The following is a 21,790-nucleotide window of genomic DNA, read 5'->3' on the forward strand; positions in this document are numbered from 1 at the left end:
GAACATCGTAGCCTCGTCGGTCAAGGCAGGCAGGAAATAGGAAGGCGGATCTGGTCTCGACTCTGGCCAGCAGCCTTGTCTTTGATTGGCATCGCTGCACCGTGGCGGGGCTCCGCGCCGGGATAAGATGTGGAGCTGGTGATGCGGACAGCATCCGTCTAGGTTAAGGGCAGATCAGCGCCGCCCAAGAGGATCGAAGTCGGATCAACAGAGGGTGCAGGACGCCAATAATGCAGCAATGGATGGGACAGGGAAGGTGGCAGACTATGCATTGATAGCGCCCATGTCAGCGAGCTTACCTTATTCTGCCGCTCTCTTCCGCGGATTGGCGGGTGCCGCGCCCTGCTCTGGGCTCGACATGCCGCGCCGCGCCGTCCCCGTCGATGTCGATGAAGCGGAAGCAGATCCATTTAGCGCTCTGCTTTGGCCAGAGCTCAAGCGCCGCCGTCTCGACCCGGACGACTCGGTGGGGGGTGGGCTGGGACGGGGCGAGGACTGGCTGCAGTCGGATGCAAAGACGTCAGCAGGTCGCTCGCCACGCTTGATGCGCGCGACCATGTTGTCCGAGTCCTTCATGAATTTTTCCAGGTTGTTGAGGAGAATGGTCTGCTCGAGCGGGTGCAGCTGGCCGCCGAGCCACTCCAGATGCTCCATGGCGCGCTCCGACTGCGTCCGCCGGTCAGCAGCTGCTGCATGCTCGGTGCTCGCGGGATCCGCCATGGTGCGGCTGAGTCGATGGGGAGGCGCGAGAAAGACAGTGGGTGGGAGTGTACGCGAAGGAGAGGCGCTGAAAACGAGCACTGGGTGGTCACGGCATCTGTAGGCCGGGTCGGATCGGAGCAGCCGATGCGCTTCGGGCGTGACATCAGAGGTGGCCCCGTCTGCCCGTCTGCCCGCAAAGCTGCCACCGCCGCGCCGCACGGCAAAGCGGAGCCAACCTAACCCCCCCATCCTCGCCGCCAGGATGAGTGCCTTTCCGCGAAACTCGATTCGCAGCTTCCTTGTCCACGCGAAGAGCGCTCTGCGCACTGCCATCGCCAACCGCGAGCGTGTCACCTTCGTTATCGGCAATGAATCGGCTGGTACGCGCCTGGCGCCCGTCCCGTATTCGTGCGCGTCAAGCCCTGGTAACGCCTTGCAGACCTCGACTCTTTGACCTGCTCGCTTCTCTTTGCCTACGTCCGCAGCCAGCGCCCTCCGCCGAATGCCTTCACACCGCTCTATATTCCCGTGGTCAACATCCCCGCCGCCGACATCCAGATCCGACCCGAGTTTCTTGACCTCCTCCCCCACGCCAACCTGCAGCCGCAGCACCTCATAACGCTCGACGACCTTCCCCCTTTGGACTCGATCGGAAAGACGCTGCTGCCGGAAAACACAAAGTGGATTCTGGTTGATCACAACGCGCTGCAGGGGATTCTGGGACAGGTGTACGCCGGGCGGGTCGGCGGTGTTATAGATCATCATGAGGATGAGCACAAGGTCCCCGAGAGTACCGGTGACGAGCCCCGAGTGATCTCGAAAGCGGGCAGCTGTTCAAGCCTGGTAACGGAGTTCCTCCGCCCCACGTGGGACGCCTTATCCTCCGCAGCCGTGTCCTCCGGGGCCGCCCATGGGCAAGCCGACGAGGCTGCCAACGATGCGGCCCAGGTCCGGCTGTGGGACGCCCAGGCCGCGCAGCTTGCGTTGGCCAGCATCCTGATAGACACCACGAATCTGACGTCCAAGGACAAAACCACCGAGCATGACGTGGCCGCGTCCGGGTACTTGGGAGCCAGAGTCATGTTGTGTGACAGGACAAACCCGGGATTCAATAGGGACAAATTCTACGATGAGATCAACCGCGCGAAGCAGGACATCGGCCGATTGGCGCTAAATGACATCCTGCGTAAGGACTACAAGCAGTGGAACGAAGGCGGGGTCAAGCTCGGCATTAGCTCTGTCGTCAAGCCGCTCGACTTCCTGCAAGACAAGGCCAAACAGGAAAAGCACGGCAGCCTGTCGTTTTGCGACGCCATCGGAGAATTCGCCAAGCAGAGGGAGCTGGAGATGTATGCCATCATGACCGCATATCCCAATGACAACGGCGAGTTCTGCAGGCAGCTGCTGCTCTGGGGTCTGTCAGATCGCGCGGCGGCGCAGGCTCGGTCGTTTGCCGAATCTGCAGCTAAAGAGCTGGAGCTGCAAGAGCTGGAGGGCGATTTCCATGTCTCCGGCCACGATCCTGGGTGGAAAAAAGTGTGGCGGCAGCAGAACATTGCCGCCAGCCGCAAGCAGGTCGCGCCGTTGCTAAGGGAAAAGATGAGGTGACTGCACCACTGCCCCGCCAATGGCGCGGGGCTGAAAAAAAGGAGGCTAGCCAAGCGCCAGCGACCGACTTCGGATGAGGCTCTGAGGTAAGTTTGGTCGTGGCGCCAGCAGGAGGCAGGGTTACATTGTGGCCCATTCGGGTAATTGCGGAGTGATCTAAGAGGTGCTCCGCAGACACGTGTATCCGTTGACGACCTCAATCCACAGTTAGCCCTAGCCTTCACCGATATACATGCGAAGCGCGAGCTTCTCGCGCATCCGCAGCATAGGATATCCCTTCCTTCATTCGCAGACGCTTGCATGATTCAGACAGACACGGGCGGCTTCGCCAGCTTCGTATGCCGTCATTGGGTGCTATTTTGGTCGGTTTCAGTGAGCAGCAGTGTCGGTCTCCCGTCCGATGGTGAGCATCTCGCATGTCTAGGTACGAGATGGATGCTGTGAGTATCCTGAGTGGCTGGCCGACAGTCTCACCACGACACGACGGCGTTTGCTAGAGTCCTCGGACGTCCCCATCCGGCTCCACCTCGATGAGCTGGTTGTAGTTGTATGGAAGACGTAGCCGCGCGGCGGAGTGACACGGATTCAGGTGATGTCGCGTGTACTGACAGCAGACAGCAGCCCCGCGTAAAGTAGCGGGGGCTGGTGACGGTCTCCAGCACGTTTGGGGCAATCTCAGGCTTCTGCTACGCGCCCCGAACATTCGTCAGGCTTCGATGCTGCGTCTCGGACAAATTGTACGTGCGGCACAAGTCGCGCCGAAGATGATTTTCCTCTGGGACAGCAAGATCGGCAGTTCTAATCCAGATCACGTCTGGTCGGACGCAGTTGGGTACCTACTCCAAGGCGTCGGAGCGTTGCCCAAGCAACTTTGGGTAGCCACGAACATTGAACAACAAGGGCGAACTTGTGCGCGGGTCTGCAAATGCAGCGCCAGCTGTCGCGGCGAGCCACAGTCAACGTGACGCGCGGTTCTGGCCTTCCGGCGGCGGGACTGAGGCTGGGGAGTGCAGGACGGTTCCCTGCATGGCACAGGTTACATTTGCTAATCCAACCACCTCCAGCTGCCAGGCCAGTCGCGAGAATGAGCCGGGTGTTTGCCCTCATCTCCGGCTGCAGCGGGCGCAGCAGAACGCCGCCTATGGCAGCACGGTGGTTAAATGAATCCATGGGCTCTGATGGCGCACGACCGGCGGCTGGGCCTATGCTCCTGGCGCATAAAATCTGAGTCAAGGCGGCAGCCAGCCATGGCACGACAGCGCTCGCCTGCGCGTAGTTGCATAGTGAAGAACAGGGCGGCTTCGCCACGGTTCAACGGTTCGCACGGCGGTCGACGTCCGCACGGATCGCGCAGGCGTCGGCTGCCTGGGCCGCGGGCGACAGTCCCGTCGAAGCTCGAGGCCGGCGGAGCACGACGGGCAGCATCGGCCGGCACTCATTGGAGAGGAAGCGTTCCCAGGCGCGGGCTGCAGAAGGCGAGAAGCGAGCGCGACGGCCAGCATCATGCATTGACAGCGCATCAGGGCTCCGTGCAGCAGGGCGGTCCACTTGATCCACTGATTGACCGCAACGTCGATGGCAGAGAGCACGCTTCTTTGCGACAAGCAGGAGAAGCGGGCGCGGCCGCAGATGCGGTCAACAGGCCCGCGGGCGGGCACTGGGCAGCCGCTGCGCCGTGTGCTGGGAGCTGCCGTAGTCCAACGGCGCTGCAAACTAGAGGAGCGCAGCTACTGCTCGTCGCGACGCCGGGCTGGACAGCAGGCGGCTGGCAGGGCGGGGACTCCCAGCCTCCGCGAGCTGGAGCCTCGCCGCCGCCGGCAGGCTGAGGCCGGCGCTGGAGGGGCAGACGCATCGTGACTTTCTGGTCGGGGGCATGCACGAGGCTGAATAGAGGAAGCGCGTCAGGTGGCCCTCAGCGTCGCAGGCCCGCCAACTCATCGCCTGCCACCGCGAGCCCAATCAGCGTGCCGGCGGCCGGCGCGCGCTGCCAGGATGCTGGCCGGGTTCATCGATGGAGGACGGGCTGCACGTTCGGGCTGTCGCCACTGGCTGAGGTGTCGGCGGCCAATGTACGCGCTCGCAGCGCGCGAAATATCTGTCGCTCTCCTGCTGCTGAGGCCGGCCAGCGTTGTCAAGCCCGCCCGAGTCCAATCACCGCGCCGCCGTGGCGCCCCTGAGAACGCGCTGCCCGTATCGATAACGACCGCAGCCATCACCGCCCAGCGCTCACGGCTGCCACTTCACTCGCGCTAGACACTCCATGCAGCGCGCCCAGAGGCTGCCAGTGCCCGCCCAGTGCCCGTCCAGCCCCAGTGCCCCCGACGCCTAACGGCTCTCCTCTACGCCCCCAGGTCCGAACCTCGAGCGCGCCGCACGTCTCGAGCCTCGACTTGCGCGCCTCCCCATGGCGCGATGATCAGACGCAACCAACTCTCCTCCTCGCCGTCGGCGCCGGCCCATTCGCCTCCGCGTACGTTCCTGCGCCGCCTCCCCCGGCTGCCCGTAGCGTCGAGCTCTGGCCTCTGTATGATGTGCTGGCACCCGCTGACAGGAAGCCTATACAGCCGTGTCACCTACTGTGACCCAGGTCTCTTCTAGGAGCCCTACGCCGTCCGCCCCCGAAATCCATGACCCTCCCCGCGACGCCGCGCGCCGGTCCCCCAGCCCGCACAGGTCGCCCACCCCGTCCGACCACGCCTCGAAGATGGGCAGCCGGCTGGCGCAGACCTCGACTCATGACCCCGACCAGCAACAACAACAACACCATGAGAAGCCCGCCCCCGCGCAGCCCCGGCCGCAAATGCCCGTCTCTGCCTCTGCCCCCGCCGGCCGTCTCCCGCGTCTGCTCCCCGCCGATGTCTCGCATTATACAGAACCTACCTTCAACCCAGATATAGTCTCCACCTCGTCCACCTCCCTCGCCGAGCTGGCCCACCTCATCCGCCTGCAGAGCTACCAGGAACAACGCCGCTGCCATGCCCGCGTGCGCCTACACCGCTCTCTGGTGGCCAACGCCCTCTCCGCACGGCTGGTTCATTGCGGAGAGCTAGTACATCGGACGCTGGTCGACCACTTCCGGTCCGACGACAAGAAGAGCTTTGCCCAGCTGTACAATGCGCTCCACGACGTGCGCAATTCGTGCGACGCCACTCGGCGCTATGCACTGCTGGAACCCGACTTGGAGTTTGGGAAGACCAAAACCCTGAAAAATGAGCGCGTTAATTCATTTTCTACTTTTATGCATGAGATACCCACCAAAATCCGGGATGATCTGTTGGAGTTTCTTTCGGAGTTGCGCACTAACCCAGACTTTCTTGCTACCCGTATCACCAGTCTTTCGCAGCAGGAGCTGGCCTCGTTGACTACCTTCCGCCAGGCTCTGGACCCTATAGATTCTGTCATGGCGCTGCAGGCCAGGGGCAAGCCCGTCCCTAGTGCCCAGAAATCTCAGGTTTTGTCTGGCTCCTCAGCAGTAGAACGTCTACTGTCTTTTCAACGCCATGATCCCCTTTCCGCTCTCATCTACACCATCTTTGCCAACTCCTCTGGCCCGGACTCTACCGAGGATCTCCGCCGGACGGATATCTGGTCCACCACTTGTGCCAGGCTCATCACCGAAGGGAAGCCGGGCAGTGACAAGTTCATCAAGAGCGTCTTGGATGCCTGGGCCGGAATGCGGGAGTGGCCTGGAAAGACCAACCTGGAGCTCTACCTCATGGAGGTCCTTCAGGATGGCCAGTTCCTGCTTGAGAAGACCGAGGACGTGCCTAGACAAAGAACCCAGCCAGAGGCCCGGAACACCAAGGATACGATTGCAGCGGACGAGTTCTACGACCGATCTGTCCTGAGGCTGTTCGAGGTCATCGACGATGAACCAAGCGCTGGAGGCATCCCTGAGGGCATTCTAGAGATAGGTACGGCCATCCTGAAGAAACTTGAAGACTCACGGAAGCACCGCACCGCGGCACAAACCTTCATCGTCTCAAGATGGTTCTTTTCGACATATCTTCTCAACGCCATTATCCACCCAGAAGTAAGACCTCCCTTTTGCGTTGTGGGCGAATCATTGCTCACATCATACAGAGTCAAGGCATCATGACAGGTCACCACATCACGGAGCATGCGCGGCAAAAGATCCTAAAGGAAATCGCTATTCGGGCTCAGAAGCAGGTCCTGGACATGACCTACAACTGGTAGGAGACACCAATCCATCTCGAGGTGGATCATGCTTATTGTGTTCGACTCAGGAAACAAGCCGTTCCGATCCTACCAGAAATCCGCCACCACATCGACAATATCATGAACAGGTTCAGAACACGTGGCCACCACAAGCCCGTTCTTCTGCCTGCCAAGGCCATCACTTCTCCTCGTGAAACCGTCGAGGTTCAGCCCTTCGTTGTCATGTGCCCCTCCGATGTTGTCACTATTGTCAACAGCCTATACCCTGAAAGACGCCCGTCATCCAGTCACACGGAAGACGGCCAACATCGTGGGTTAGCGTCCGGTGCTTCCTCGATCTCTGGTGTCTCGTTACCTTTCCGCAACCCATCGCTTTCTGGAGACGCGAGCTCGATTTTGAGCCAAAGTGCAGCATCATCCATGACCAGCGATACAACGTCAAGGGAGCCGCTCCTTGAGCCGCATTGCGGACCCGTCGACAGCCATCATCCTCTCACCGCTGGTAATGGTTACACGGAGCATGAGAGCAAGGTGGAGCCTACTGAGGAGTACGGCCAAAGGATCAGGATTACATGCTCGGAAATGACCCGAATCCTGAACGCCACCGGCTCTTGCCATCCGTGTGCCGAGAAGTGGGCCGTCCTCTACGTTTCCTCTGATGGAAAGGAGCTCAGGACTCGCATGCGCAAGGACACTGAGACTGAAGATGAGCCAGATGAGGATTCCACCGAGAGCGAGAGTGAGGACGAAGGCAATGGTGACAGGATGGAGCTGGAGAACGATTACCATTCGATCAAGATGGCTATTGTCAAGCTGGTTGAGGAGTACGAAATCCCGAAAGAGCTCGCCCCTGAGAGTGAATCCAAAGGGTTCAGCAATCGGGCATCCGCCATTCGTCGCGAGGCACGACCATCTGCCCCCAACAGAGCATCGTCAGCGCCACTGGGTGACAAGAACCCGTATCACAGTGCCAGCCATAGCCAGCTTTCGTCCATGTTTGCCAACCAGAGAGGGACGCCTCCGTCAAGAATGAAGCTGGCTCACGGTCGGAGCAACTCCAACGCGGACCTCAAGGATCCCGCAACTGAGAAGCCCTCGGTCCTCATCACCATGCTCGAGGCTGCCATGAATCAATGTCAAGCCCGTTCGGATTTCGTCAACGCACACCTGTACTTCAAGACGCTTCAGCAGCTGAGAAAAATCCAGTCTGCGTCGCTTACTCGCAACGGGTATGCTGCGCTGCTGAACTATTTCGGCCGCGGCCCACGGGAGTCGGTCGCCAAGTCAAGTAGCACCATCGAGGAGTTCGAGGCTTGGTTTGTGTGGCTCAAGCAGTCCCAGGAAAGACATGACATGGCCATCGAGGACATGATGACCGGCATGAAGTCGTTGAGGGACAAGATGTGGTACATCACCGATGTCCGCAACTCAGCTGGCTATGAGGAAGCCAGAAATGTTGCGTTGGCATTGAAGATCATGGGCCAGCCCACCAAGACGCTGGATGGCAAGCCGATCCAAGCCCACCGACCGCGCACCGCGTCCAAGGTTGCCACCAACTTCCTACTGAAGACAGAAGCGCAAGTTCTCGACCTGATGGCGGCCCCGTCTGACCACGGTGGCCCCAACAAGCTGGCAGACGAACAGTCAGACATGACTCTTCGTTGGCTCAAGCAGTATGCAATTGAGAGTTCATTCTGCAAAGGTGAGGAGCGGATACATCGCTTCTGTCTCGAGCTGGACAAGTGTGTCAACAAGCTCGTCGGTGATGGTATTCTTGACGGACCTGTCCTGTGGTCCAGCGAGCTGTACCGCCGAGACAAGGAGGTTCTAGACACAGGTCGCCAGAAGGGCGACCTGTACTTGACTGGCGTCGGCACTCTCAGCATTGCCGGCGATGAGGAGTACGAGTCTCATCTAGGAAAATCGAGCCTGCGCAGTCTCGACTTCGCGCAACGTGCAAGTAACAGCAGCTTGCGCTCCGTGCATCGCAACGGCTCTCAACAGAGCTTTGATTCTGGTAAGTGGAGCGGGTCGAGACCTCTCGATCTCATGGACTCCCAGGATTACTTTGGCGGCTCTAGCCCGGTCCTGTCGATTGATTCCTCCAATACGTTCTGGTCGCCTTTCCAAACTCAAGCTGCTACTTCGCCCACGAGCGCGACAAGCATTCGTCCAGGTTCGTCCCGCGGTACGGTGATGCTGAAGCAATCGGCGACTGTGAACGAAGACAAGCGTCGGTTCCTGCTTGACCTGAAGCAGACGTTGACAGGCTTGCTCCTCAGTGATCTGGGGACCATTGTTTTCAGCAATGGCAGTGAGACGGATGCGTGGTTCTCTGGTGATCTCGGCGAAGAGTGCCTCGTCCGCAAGGAGGAGGAAGAGAAGCGCCGCAAGCGCGCCGCCCGCAAGAAGAGCATGAGGAACCTCCGCAGCGCAGCAAAGGAACAGCGTCCCGGTTCGGAAAACCAATCGTCTACCGAGCACTCCAGCTCAGGCACCGATGCCACTGCCCGTTCTTCGGGCATCTCCGCCAAGAAGGCCGGCCTTCTCGAGTTTCCCTTCAACTCTGCTTTCCGTCGCCTTTTGCACAAGTTCGCCACTCACCCTAACCCTTTCTCGAAGCTTCATGCGCTGTACGAGCTTGAGTTGTTGATCATCGCCTCGCTTAGCAGCCGCACCGGTCGGCACTACAGTCGCAGGGAGACGCTGCCAACCGTGCCTCAGTCTCCGACGCTGGGATCTGTGCCTGAGTTCAGCTCCCGCGAGGCCACGGCTAATCACACCCAGGCCCAGAACTTGGAAGAAGCCATTGCCAACTGCGAAGGCAGACGCTCGCACTCGATGATGAACGGCCAAGAGACGGCCTCGCCTTCTTTCCGCAACGGTGCTCGCTCACCAACCGGGCCGCCCAGCACCGACATGATTGTCGATGTGCTCACCGGGCTGTTCCGTGACGCTGAGATCCGGCCCAAGACGCTCTTCCGCGACCTGCAGTACATCGCATCCTTTGTGCCTGCACAGATGCTCGACAAGACTGCACGTGGCAAGGCGTTCTGGGATGCCGGACTCGCCGCGCTTGGTCTCAAGCAGGATATCTGCCGTATCATGGTTGAGATCGCGGACGACATTGTCGCGCTGAACACGCAGAATCGCTCTGCGGCCCTGCAGCACGCTGCCAACGGCAGCAGCGGCGCATCAGAGAAGGCTGGCATTACCAACGCCACGGTCGCTCCGGCTCCGGACGACCCACTGAACAAGTTCACCATGGAGGATGCAGCGCACATGCTCATCATCACTGCCAAAGAGGGCGATGCGGTGGCCGAGCGTGAGCTTGCCATCTTCTACCTGACGCATCCCGATCTCCTGCCGCGCACGACGCTGCCTTTGACCAAGCCCACCGAGGTGTTCAAGGCGGAGCTGCTTCAGCGCGATCGCAAACGGGAAGACCCGGCACGCAGCGACCCCATCACCATGTGCGTTGCGCAGCACTGGATGGAGATGTCGAAGCGTGGCGGCGACCAGCTGGCGACCAAGTACCTCCGAGCTCGTGACGAGATGGAGAGGATCCCATAGAGACGACGCTTCGCTCCCAAGCATAGCGGCGGATTCGCATGTTTTCATGTTTGGCATACACCATTTATTCGCACATAACCATCAAACACGCTTCGATTCGACCTCCTCTCCGCATTCGCACCATCACACCATCCCCTCCTCCTCTACCGCACACCCCCCCATTTGACAAAGACCACACTCATCCCCTGGTAGCAGAACCCCCCTTGTACATGTTCTCTTTAGACGCATTACGTTTTCTGGGTAAAACGGGATAGGAAAATCAAAGGTGATGATGATGACGATGACGAACAAACGCGGGGAAAAGGCTTTATTTATCTTTCATGCCCCAAGTCAATTGGGGGTAGCCGGTCGATGATGAAACTCGCCGGACACCGATGGGGGCTATGCGCGTTTTGGGGCGGCACACTGCCATTGCTGATGGCCGTTCAGAAGAGTTGGAAAGAGCTGGGTTTCTTTTCAACCCCCGGCCGGCCAGCCAGCCAGCAAACAAGCAGGCCACAGGGCGCGCGCAGCTCTCTTTGCAAATTTTCATGCATCGTTACGAGTCTTCTTGGCTAGGATAACAAAGAAACGGGAAGTATTCCGCGCTCCCTCGGCGAGGACTTCCTTGGATTCTTTTTCTATTTCTTTGCGTGGTCGCATGGAGAGGCATTTTCGACCAGCAAAGTAGCTCTTTATCGATTTTTACAGCTATATACCTATTCCGTACAGTACGTAGTTTGCAATAGTAGTTCACCTTGAATATTTTGCGCTCCAATGCCACTGCGGTGGTTTGAAAGTCTGCGTAACAAGATTTTGTCTATCGCGACTACTAGGCCGGGCTAATTTTCCTAAGGACTAAGTAAGTTAAAAGGAGGACGGACGACTTCATCACAACGCGGCAATCACGTGATGGAAGGATTCCGACATCCTGGCCGCAGCGACTCGGATCCTTTCTGACCCCACAACCCAAAAAAAGTCCAGATTGCTACAACAACGTTGGATCCACCGACAGGCACAACCCTGTCAGAACAAGCCCCAGAAAACTTTGACATCTCAGCCTCCCAGAAACACAAAACACCTGTTTGCGAGAACTTTTCGTTTTTGCGTCATTTCTGGCGCGGCGGCCAAAGAAAAAAAGGGAAGAAAAATCATTCATCGATCCTTGCATTGAGGGGGGGAAAAAAAAGGCATCACACACACTAGCCGCAACTAATCACACTCTGCAACCCAGAAGGATAGAGGGAGAAGAAGAAAAAAAGAGAGGGAAAGAAAAAGAAAAACGAAGACCGCAAAAGTGAAAGAAGAAAAAAGACCACAACAACGTCAGCGTCAACGTCAACAACGTCAACAATGACCGGCCCCGGCCCCGCCTCCCCGCTCCCGCTCCCGCCCCCGTTCGCGGCCGCCGGCGACGTCGACGGCTACGTGGCGGCGCTGCTGCGCTTCGGCACCACGTCGACGACGCTGCGCACCCTCTGCGGCGGCGTCCACATCCTCGACTTCTTCACCCGCGACCCGGACCTGTACGCGCTGGTGCTGCCCGCCGCGTGGCGCCGCTGGTTCGCGCGCGACGACGTCGACGTCGGCGACGTGCTGGACTTGCTGATGAGGGATGATTTGGATGGGTATGGTGGTGGTGATGATGGCGACGCTGACGCCGAGGGTGGTGCTGGTGGTGCTAGGGCTAATGATGGTGCTGCGGCGAAGACGACGACGACGGGTGGTGGTGGTTCGAAGTGGGGCGAGGGGCCGCCGGGGTCGTTGTTGGCGTTTGTGCGCGAGGTGAGGGGCTTGTTGCTGAGGAGGGAGTGGCAGCCGACGGGGACGGAGAAGAGCGTGAGGGGGAAGGGCGGGAAGGTGGCGGGGCTGCCGAGGCATATCGCGCTGGGCATGAATGTCAAGAAGCAGCATGAGGTGCAGCATTTTGCGGCGTTTGTGGACCGGTTGACGGAGGATATTGCGAAGGAGAAGGAGGGTCCAGATGGTGAGGCGGCGGCCATCACGCACATTGCGGATTTTGGGTCCGGGCAGAACTATCTGGGCAGGGCGTTGGCGAGTGAGCCGTATGGGAAGAACATCATTGGGATCGAGAGCAGGAGGAACAACATCGAGGGCGCAAAGGGGATCGATGTGCTGGCCGGGCTGGCGCCGAAGAAGGTGGTGTTGAGGAACAAGAAGGAGTGGAGAAAGGAGAAGGAGGGTGCGGTCTTCAAGGAGGGCGGGGCGAAGAAGCAGGAGGACTGCGAGGACTGCGGAGAGGCGCCCGAGGAGACGAACGGGGAGGAGACGGCGGCGGCAGCTCAGCCCGCGTCTGAAGAAGATGCTTTCGCAGGATTCGCACCCGAGGGCACTGCCGACTTCGCGCAGAGTCGCGAAAAGGAAGCGTTCAACGGGGTGCCGAAAGGATCGAAGAAGGCCAAGCTCCACCTGCTGGAAGAGGGCGGCGGCAGCATCCAATACGTCGAGCACCGGCTGGAGGACGGCAACCTCGGCCATGTCATCCAGGAAATCGTGGACCCGGCCAAGGTGCAGGCGGAGCAGGGCCAGGGCCAGGGCCAGGGCACGACGACGACGACGCCCTGCGTGACGGCGAGCACGCGGGCGCAGGATCCCCGGCTGATGGTCATCTCGCTGCACTCGTGCGGCAACCTGGTGCACCACGGGCTGCGCTCGCTCACGCTCAACCCCAACGTCAAGGCCGTGTGCATGATCGGCTGCTGCTACAACCTGATGACGGAGCGCCTGGGCCCGCCCTCGTACAAGCTGCCCCAGCTGCGGCCCAACCACCCGCGCCTCGAGGCCACGGCCAACGCCTTCGACCCGCACGGCTTCCCCATGTCCACCCGCTACGCCACCTACCCGGTCCCGGGCAGCGGCAACAGCGCCGGCGACGTCGGCGTCCGCCTCAACATCACCGCCCGCATGATGGCCGTGCAAGCGCCGCAGAACTGGGGCCCCGTCGACAGCGAAGCCTTCTTCACCCGCCACTTCTTCCGCGCCCTCCTCCAGCGCGTCTTCCTCGACCGCGGCGTCGTCGAGCCGCCGCCCAGCAACGGCCGGGCACGCGACGGCGACAGCAACGGCGACGACGACGGCGACCAGCTGCACCCGCGCGTCCTCTCAAACGGGCGCACGGTCAGCGGGTCCGTCAGTCCCGCGGGGTGCAGCAGCGGCGGCGAGCCCATCGTCATCGGCTCGCTCAAAAAGTCGTGCTACGCCGACTTCGTCGCCTACGTGCGCGGCGCCCTCGCCAAGATCGAGGCGAACCCGGACCAGCGCGAGCGCGCGGGGCAGGTGCGCGACAAGATGCGCGGCATCACCGACGAGGAGATCGCGCGGTACGAGCGCGACTATCGCGCGCGGAAGAAGGAGCTGGCCGTCGTGTGGAGCCTGATGGCCTTCGCCGCGGGCGTCGTCGAGGCCATGATCGTGGTGGATCGGTGGTTGTGGTTGACGGAGCAGCCCGAGGTGGAGAGGGCGTGGGTCGAGCCCGTGTTTGATTATGCGTTGAGCCCGAGGAATTTGGTTGTCGTGGGCTTGAAGAAGTAGTAGGTGGGAGGGTGTTGACGGGCTTAGACGATGTAGGTACACGGTCAAACAAGCATGGCGCACCGGAACTGTGTCTAGGTAGGTAAGGGGTCATATACCCAGCAAGCGGCCTAGTCCGCCATCAAAGTAAAGCGTGGTCTGTCTCTCGGCTGCAACTAAAATACTGGTCCATACCAAAAGTCGGATACTATGAACCCACAGCAACGAAAACCATCCAACTTCCAACAATCCTTATCCAGCACACTCATCACCCCCAATACGAATCCTGGCTCTTCCTTCCACCCGCCTTGGGTGGCGTCGTCACCGTGTAACTCCACGTCTCGTCGCCATCAACGAACAGCCGATATTGCAGCATACTTTGCTCGCTAGTCTTCGGGCTGGTGATCTCGATAGCACCGAACTTCGAGTTGCCATCCGGAATGTACCTACGCAAGCAAACGTCAGCGAACATGGTTCCATTGTCCTCTTGCCCATCCGTCTTCACCGACGGCAATCGGTCCACGCCGTACTCCACCAGAAAGGACTTACTTCAAACAAACATCCTCCTCATCCCCGACATCCTCATACGTCCTGACAGGCAAATAAAACATGCTCAGCGGACTGGTGCTGAACTCATGCACCGTCGCGCTCTGCGGCCACCTGCCATCCTTTGGCGGCGGGAACGCCGTCGCCGCAAACTCGTGCCTGTCGCCGCTGAGCACGACGAAGCCGACGCCGGAGCCGGCCGCGCCCGCGTCCCACATGGCTTCCAGCAAGCGCTGGCGCTCGGCGAGGTAGCCGCCCCACGTGTCGAGCTTGGACGGGCCGTGGCGCCAGTTCTTCGTGAAGGGGATGCTGGACACGACGACCTTCCAGCGCACGCCGGGCTTGGCCGGCTCCGCCTTGATCCAGTCGAGCAGGTCCTCGGCCTGCTGCGGGCCCAGCATGCTCTTCGTCGGGTCCCACGTGTCCTTTTCGCGCTCCGGTTCGCGATAGCGGCGCGTGTCCATCAGGAAGAAGCTGGCGGGGCCTTGGGTGAAGGAGAAGTACGTGTCGCCCGCGTCGCGCACCGGCGGAGGGTTGACGGCGACCTGGTAGTGGCGCCACGGCTCGTAGGCGGCCTGGAAGACGCCCGTCACGTTGCGGTCCCAATCGTTCTCGATCTCGTGGTCGTCGAGCACGTGGATCCACGGGAGCTTGTCAGACACGGATGGCCATTCTGGCGCCGAATAGACCTGGCGGTACTCGCGTCGGTAGTCTTCATGCGCTGCGCCGTGCCGGATGGGCACGTCAATGTAGATGAAGTCGCCCAAGAAGAGCATAAAGTGCGCGCTGAGCTTGTCGATCCACTTGGCAAGGTGCTCGAAACCTGGAATGGAGAGGGGATGCTGGAATGGATTGTAGGGCACGCGGGGTTTAATGCAGCTGGAGTGAAGGAATGTGTATTTGCCGTGGTTGGCTTCCCTCGTGGATATCTTTCCGGCCGGCGGGGCGGTAATGAAATAACCGGAGTGGTTGTTCGATACGACCCATTGGTACTTGGTATCCGGTCTAAGGTGTGTGATTTCCATGGCCGCGGTGTAATCCGTCTCCTCCGACAGCCAGTCAATGCTTCCGGCGTGTTTCCACGCCGTATCGTGCGGGCGATGTCCAGAGTCCAGGCTGAAGGGCGGATCAGCGAAGCGGTAGGACACAAAGATGGGCAGCTTGCTCAAGCTCGGCTCGCGCACCATGAGCTTCGCCGATTTGTCCGATACGTATCCGACGCGTGCAAAGGAGAGGTCATGTTGGGGATAGAGCACTGGGGCGCGGTAGATCAAGTCCAGCATCATGGCGACCAGAAGGATATTGATGGCAAAGGTGATCCAGCTCCATAGTGCGGATGAGGGGCTCGGACGGCCAGTCAGGAGCGTCTTGAAGATGCGAGGGTCCTTCTCCTGGACGACGACGGTCTCCTCGACATCCAACTCCTCGACAGGCGCCGGCCGGGGGCTCTCGGCGACGTCCGGAGTGTCATCTCCCTGGGCAACCGTCTCCTTGGTTATGATATCGATTTCATCAGAGACAACCTTGTAAGGCGAGGTGGACCAGAAGCTAGCGAGGAACGAGGGGATGTAGATGGCAGTGAGGGCGGTCGCAAGCGGAGGTACGATCTAGAGGCAGTCGCGTCAGCCGGGGGTCGTGGGCGCGGCATTGGGGTATGCAGACACTCGTGGGGATCTACTCGAGGGTCAGCAGGATTGTGGGGTCTACGATTCGACGGAGCTCACCCATCGCAGGAACACGTAGACGGAGAGACGGAGGAGGATGGAGGTGGCGGTGGTGATGGTGTCGGAGGTGGAGGCCATGCTGCCGTTGCCTTCACATTAGAGCATGCCCCTGAAACAAAGCTGGCTAAGAGACTCGGGGGTCGCTCTCGTGCAGCTTCGCATGCTGCCGGCTTCTGCTGCTGGCCCGCGCACCGACTGCCTGACACTGATGTCAGTCCATCAGAGTGACGCCATCATCACGAGTCAGCCAGAGAAGGTCGTATCATCGTTTTTCCTGCCCCGGCACCCATTTATAGCCATCGCCTCTTCCACCTGTATGTACATTTCACTTGGGCGCCTTTCACGATCTCTGACGAACCAGTGTCATGCAGGGAATGGTTGATGGGTTGGATTCAACATGGTTATGCGAATTGTTTTCGCACAAAACTGCTGATGGCTGTCAGTCTTGCCGAGCAAGTCAGGACGTGGCTTATGGTCCGTGAACCGGCAAGTACGTCGAGCAATGGCGAGTGAGCGGGTTGCTCAGAAGACGAGTGCGACAAGACAGGTGAGAGTTGAGCAGATGGGTTGTGGTCTTGGCTGGTGAGTAAAAATTCCCGCGCTGGTTCGAGACGGATCAAGAGGAAAGTGCACCCAGGCGCAAAGGGCAGGCGCGCAAACAGTCAAAGTATTTAGAAGCTCGTTGTTACTTTTCTCCTCTTCAACGCTCTCCACATCAAACCGAGGAACAGGATGGCCACTCTTCAGCTGGGCATCAGGTGTACATACACACCTGTGGGCAAAGGACGGCACGCCGGAGAAGGGTATCGCACAGCGCAACAAGACCATCCAATTCACCGGTGCCACACCCCCTTGGAATACGGCTCCATGCAAGGACAAGGTCAGCCCGGATGGCCCGCCCGAGACTGACAAAAACACCACTCCCGCCCACATGCAGGATACTATGACATCCAGAGCGATTTCAGGGCATTTGTGAGGGCTGGATGGGTTTCAAGATTACAGGTTGGCGACTGGTTAGCTGGCCTGCTTCCATATCCACACAGATGTTGTCCGAGAAGCCTTTGGGTGAATGTGCACGACATAGCATGGTTTCAACGTCCTTCACAGGGTTCAGGCAGGCGAACCGCCAGACTGGGAGCGGCGGCGTCAAGGCCGTGCCGGAGCAACCAGCCCCAAACGCAGCACACTCCCCCACGGCTCGGGCCGCACCGACTTGCTCTGCTCCGCAATTGCGCATGGCCGCCGTTGGCCACCCCCTCATACGCAGGAAAACACGCTCGCTCTACGTTTGGCCCTATCGGGTGGGATCACGCCACCCCTTATCGCAGCCGTGTTCCTCGCCCGTCCGCAACTTCAATCTTCTACAGCGGCTCCGCCCTGCAGCTTGACCCCAGAATGGGGCCTGCGTCGCCGCCAGCGCTCTTCTTCTCTGCGGTTCCGGCTCGGACTTTGTTCTGACTCGGAGCGGCGACGAACGAGATTCGACCGAAGGATGGCTGAACGCCCACCGAACCCGGCGCCGCAAATCTGGAAAACCGCCGTTTCGAGCGAGACGGCCCCGACTGCACTGCCATGCGGATCCGCAGATGCTTTGAGAAGCACATGAAACGTGGTTGATGGCGTGCGGCACCGCAGCAAAGGATCTCGTCTCGCTTGCTTCATGACATATGGTGTGATCTTACCTCCAGACCAGCCCGCTTTATTCCCGTCTGCGGTCCCCCGCTGCCGATAAGCGCATCGAACGGGGGATCGGCGCCTATTTTAGCCCTTCGTGATGGATAAGAGATGGATTTGGAAGTGATGCCCAGGTACGTCCTCCGCGCATCCGGTTCGATACGCACACAGTACGGCTAACCCTGTCGACAATGCTACTACTAGCAGCAGTTACGAGGCAGTTGAGGCCTTGCCATGTCGATGAATACGTGCTGTCTTCTCCATATGCTTGCTATACCACATCCACCAAACGCTACGTCAAGACATGCAGGGTGCTGCGTGCATGCAGATCCCACCGTCAGCCACGTCGAGGACCGGAGCCGATACAATGCTTGACACAAACATCCTTGCCACTGTTGCACAACGTGGCTGCTCACTTCGGCCCTATCCGGCGTCTCATAAAGCCGTCCAATCGCAGCCACGTCTTGGAGGCTCTGACACCGCTGGTACATACATGCATACATCCATGCGTGCATCCATGCGTGCATCCGTAGCCGCAAAGGCCAACTTCGCTCTTCTAACGGACGCCACCGGCGCGCCCAGACAAGTCACTGTGTCAAGGCTCCCTCGCACTCTGCGGTTCCGCACGAATTGAAGCTGCGGAAGCGGACCCATCACGACGTTTGCTACTGACACATCTGCCCGAGTCCAGGGTGAGTATACCCGTAGACGTGCGAAGTTGACGCACAACACAGCAAGAGGACAAAGCTGTTGTAGATCATCGCCATTCCAACGGCGCCTAAACAATATGAATGCTTGGTATTTGGAGAACGGCGTTATCTTACAGACATGAGCTCACCATCGACGGTGCGAGTCTGACAGGCTAGCCATGGCAGTCGGCACAAAGATGAGCCGTGCTCAAGCATTCAAGATTGCCAAAGGCCATCGACACTCGATCTACCCTGAACAACGATCTTGACCCAAACCGCTAAGTTTAGGCCCCCGCCGCGCCTTAGCTGATGCTTGCGTTGCCAGTGTGTCAACCCCGAGACGAGTACCCAAGCAGCATGAGATAGTACCATCGGTTGATATGGAGCGAAATCCCCGCGCTGGTACCAGAAAATGCGTAGCCTTCGTGCTGAAGCGCTGACGATGATATTTGGCGTCGAGGCTTGGCCAAACTCTGTGGCCATATAAGTGAGAGGATCAATATCATCTCACCCCTGAACCCTCTCCTTAGGCGCCATTTCCGCTTCAAGCCGGGTCGGCGAGCTGGGCATACGTCAGTATATTCAACTGGCCAGAAAACAACATCTCTTTGGTAATCATTTGCGTACACCCCTTTCCTTTGCCAGCCGTTAACTCATCACTCAAGGCCCTTCATCGTCCGTCAACCAAACGGCTTCATCGACGTAACCCTCCGCAAGAAGGCACCCTCACGGCCGTTGCCGGCATGCCGACTTAGGACCGACGAGACATGTCTCGCTTGAGCACACTCCGACACCGCTGCGCCGCTCGGCCATTGCTTCGGCATGATTCTGGCATTGCTACGGCCCGGGAGACAGAGGATCCGCGCCGACACGTGAGGGGGTCCTCGGTCGACCATCCACCGATGCTCCGGACGACCGGAACATGTGGACCTGACCACCGACCTCGGCCTAGCGGGTGGGGTTATCTTTGTTGCTGTGGTCTTGATAAAGGCATGTGAGTGAGTAGTGCACGTGCGTAGTCATGATATGGAGAAATATGCAGCTTCGAAAGCCAGGCCCACAGAACGAGGCGGATCGGATTCCGCCCTAATGTCAAGGACACAACAATAGCTTGCATCCGTGGGCCTCTATGTCACCCTGCTTGGGAAGTGGGTAAGGTAAAGATATCAAACACGTCTTTGGATGATCGATGATGCGGTGGACCAGAGAACAGTCAGAAACTGCCATTCGACGCCGGGTCGCCGCTCAGTGGTTCCAACTGGAAGCCCAACGACGATCAACGACTCTCAAAGATCAAAGACTCGAGAAGCCAACTCTCCACAACGCCGTTCAAGAACCATCTCAAGTACCTCCAGCCCGAATATATACAACGGAAAAAGAAGTCATCACCTCCCCCCACCTTCCCCCCACTCCCTTCACTCACTGATACGGCAAATCACTCAACCACCTCGACACCGCCGCCGTCACACCCTCGAAATCGCCATCCCCGTTCGGGAAATCCCTCGTGTTTATGGTCAAGCCGACATCCAGCCCATCAGCCCTGCTATTCACATACGTCCTCGCCCCCGACGTCGTGCCGTCCCTCCACCCGAACGACCTCGCGCCGACGCCGTAAACCGCATGCCTCGCGGCAAACCTCGCCAGCGCGTCGGCGCTCGCCGCCAGCCCCGTCGCGCCGAGACACGATTCCTTGACCTGGCCGTCGCCGCCGAAGACGTGCGCGACGGGCAACGGGTCCAGCGGCGCGAGCGCCGACAAGCCCGTCGACCTGGACTCCTGCACGACGCCGTCGTCGACGTGGGCGGCGGATGACGTGTTCCACCGCACGACGCTGGCGGCCAGGCCGTCGGGCTGCAGCACGGCGGACGACAGGTAGTCCCAGTACGGGACGCCGGCGACGGCCTCGACGACGCGCGACAGCAGCATGTAGGCGTAGTTGCCGTACTCGTACCCGGCGCCGGGCGTGTAGTCGAGCGCCTGCGTGCGGTACATGTAGTCGATGACGTCGGAGAGGGTGGCGGCGCGCGCGCCGTCGGTCTGCGCGAGGGCGATGTCGCGCATCTCGTAGGCCGGGTCGCCCGAGACGCTGCGCTTGAAGCCGGCCGTGTGGTCGAGCAGCTGCTGCACGGTGATGGCGTCGGAGCGCGAGTCGTAAGCGCCCGTGTAGTTGAGGAGCGGGTAGACGGTCGCGTTTGGCTGCAGCCGGTTGGCGGCGAAGAGCGAGGAGATGGCCGCGGCGCAGAAGGCCTTGCTGTTGCTGGCCAGCAGGAAGGTGTCGGTGGGGGACGTCGTCGCCCGCTCCGGCTCGCTCCACGTGTAGGCCTTGTTGAGCAGCGTGCTGCCGTTGCGCGCGATGGCCAGCTGCACCTGCCGCACGCCGGCGTTTTGCATGAAGTCTTGCATCAGGCTCTCGGCTTTGGCTTCGACGGCCGTGTTGTCGGCAAAGCCCGTGGCCGCGCCGCCGGTGACGCGCCAGGTGCGCTTGGAGGGCGTGTCCTGCGTCGCGAAGACGGCGGCGTATCTGGAAGAGCTGGCGCCGCCGCCGCCGCTGAGGTGGACGGGATACTTGCCCGACGCCTTCTGCCGTTCGATCTCGGCATCGAGATCAGCGGCCGCCAGGTCGTACTGCAGATCCCACGAGCCGATGCTCGTGTCCGCCCACAGGCTGGTGTAGCTGCCGTCATCCGCGATGGAGAGCGACGCCGGGCGCCAGTACGGCTTGCTGGTCTCGGTGTCGATCGTGTCCCGGAAGCCGGCGGCGGGCGTGTTGGCCGTGTACGCGGTCCACTTGTCGTACAGCGGGTTGGCGTGCCAGATGGCGCAGAAGCGGTAGTCCCCGGGCGTGCCGTACTGCCGGAACGACGTGAGGCCCTGGCGCAGGCTGTTTGCTCGCTGGTCGTTGCCGGCGAACTGGTCTTGGGTCATGTTGCACGTCTGCGTCCACGTCGTGTTCCTGCCCGCCTCCATGACGCCCGAGAAGACGGCCGACTCGCCGGGGCCGGTGACGGCGACGAGCGACGGCACGTAGCCGGCCGTCGAGCGCTCGTCGACCCAGGACTGGAATGCCGAGGCGTTCGCGTTGTGGATCGCTGTGAAGGCTGGTCCGGACCGCTGGACCCATACCGCGGCGTATTGAGCGTTCGAGACGTTGCCGTATGCACTCAAGGAGATGACTCTGTAGCCCTTTCCGCTCAGGTCGTCGTAGTGGGTCTGGTGTGTTTCGAGGTCCACGCCGTGATAGACTTCGAACTGTGGCACGCTGGATCTCTGTGAAAGAAGCCCATGTTCGCCGGTAGGTAGAGACGCTGTCGGCTCAAGCAGGCCGGCAAGGATGGAAAAAACGAGGGGCAATGCCTGGCTCCGCATGGTCCGCAGTCAGCCTCTGGCGCAGTTGGAAGGAGAATCCGAGAAGGACGAAATCAATGTAGGTCGTTGCAATTACCTAGATATAAGGCTATGCCTTGCCCCCTAAATATAGATTTTTGCTCGTACTAGTTTCGCGTAGAGCGACCTCTCGTATTCGGAGAGCCCTATGCTGTGCTTTGCGTCCATTAGCCTGCCCACGCTTACCGGCTTTAGGTGTTT

At 60.0% G+C, this 21,790-nt stretch overlaps 6 protein-coding genes across 6 annotated transcripts; 3 read left to right on the forward strand and 3 right to left on the reverse strand.

Annotated features, from left to right (window-relative positions):
• Positions 1-300: 300 nt before the first annotated feature.
• Positions 301-720, reverse strand: BKCO1_34000101 (uncharacterized protein; the record flags this gene model as incomplete). The annotated part of the gene is made up of 1 exon (XM_020274606.1): positions 301-720. One exon carries the CDS (start codon positions 718-720, stop codon positions 301-303), a length of 420 nt encoding a protein of 139 aa, XP_020129213.1.
• Positions 721-964: 244 nt separating this feature from the next.
• Positions 965-2,310, forward strand: BKCO1_34000102 (dhh phosphoesterase; the record flags this gene model as incomplete). Its single annotated transcript, XM_020274607.1, has 2 exons — positions 965-1,082; positions 1,142-2,310. 2 exons carry the CDS (start codon positions 965-967, stop codon positions 2,308-2,310), a joined length of 1,287 nt encoding a protein of 428 aa, XP_020129214.1.
• Positions 2,311-5,110: 2,800 nt separating this feature from the next.
• BKCO1_34000103 (uncharacterized protein) lies at positions 5,111-10,062 on the forward strand (the record flags this gene model as incomplete). Its single annotated transcript, XM_020274608.1, has 3 exons — positions 5,111-6,343; positions 6,394-6,503; positions 6,558-10,062. The coding sequence occupies 3 exons, from the start codon at positions 5,111-5,113 to the stop codon at positions 10,060-10,062; spliced, it is 4,848 nt and encodes a 1,615-aa protein (XP_020129215.1).
• A 1,332-nt stretch (positions 10,063-11,394) lies between these two features.
• On the forward strand, positions 11,395-13,593 carry BKCO1_34000104 (methyltransferase domain; the record flags this gene model as incomplete). The annotated part of the gene is made up of 1 exon (XM_020274609.1): positions 11,395-13,593. One exon carries the CDS (start codon positions 11,395-11,397, stop codon positions 13,591-13,593), a length of 2,199 nt encoding a protein of 732 aa, XP_020129208.1.
• A 247-nt stretch (positions 13,594-13,840) lies between these two features.
• On the reverse strand, positions 13,841-15,920 carry BKCO1_34000105 (alkaline phosphatase family protein; the record flags this gene model as incomplete). The annotated part of the gene is made up of 3 exons (XM_020274610.1): positions 13,841-14,018; positions 14,122-15,725; positions 15,843-15,920. 3 exons carry the CDS (start codon positions 15,918-15,920, stop codon positions 13,841-13,843), a joined length of 1,860 nt encoding a protein of 619 aa, XP_020129209.1.
• Positions 15,921-19,624: 3,704 nt separating this feature from the next.
• BKCO1_34000106 (beta-lactamase) lies at positions 19,625-21,571 on the reverse strand (the record flags this gene model as incomplete). Its single annotated transcript, XM_020274611.1, has 1 exon — positions 19,625-21,571. One exon carries the CDS (start codon positions 21,569-21,571, stop codon positions 19,625-19,627), a length of 1,947 nt encoding a protein of 648 aa, XP_020129210.1.
• Positions 21,572-21,790: the final 219 nt, after the last annotated feature.

Source organism: Diplodia corticola (assembly GCF_001883845.1).
Source record: "Diplodia corticola strain CBS 112549 chromosome Unknown scaffold34, whole genome shotgun sequence".
Classification (NCBI taxonomy): Eukaryota; Fungi; Ascomycota; class Dothideomycetes; order Botryosphaeriales; family Botryosphaeriaceae; genus Diplodia; species Diplodia corticola.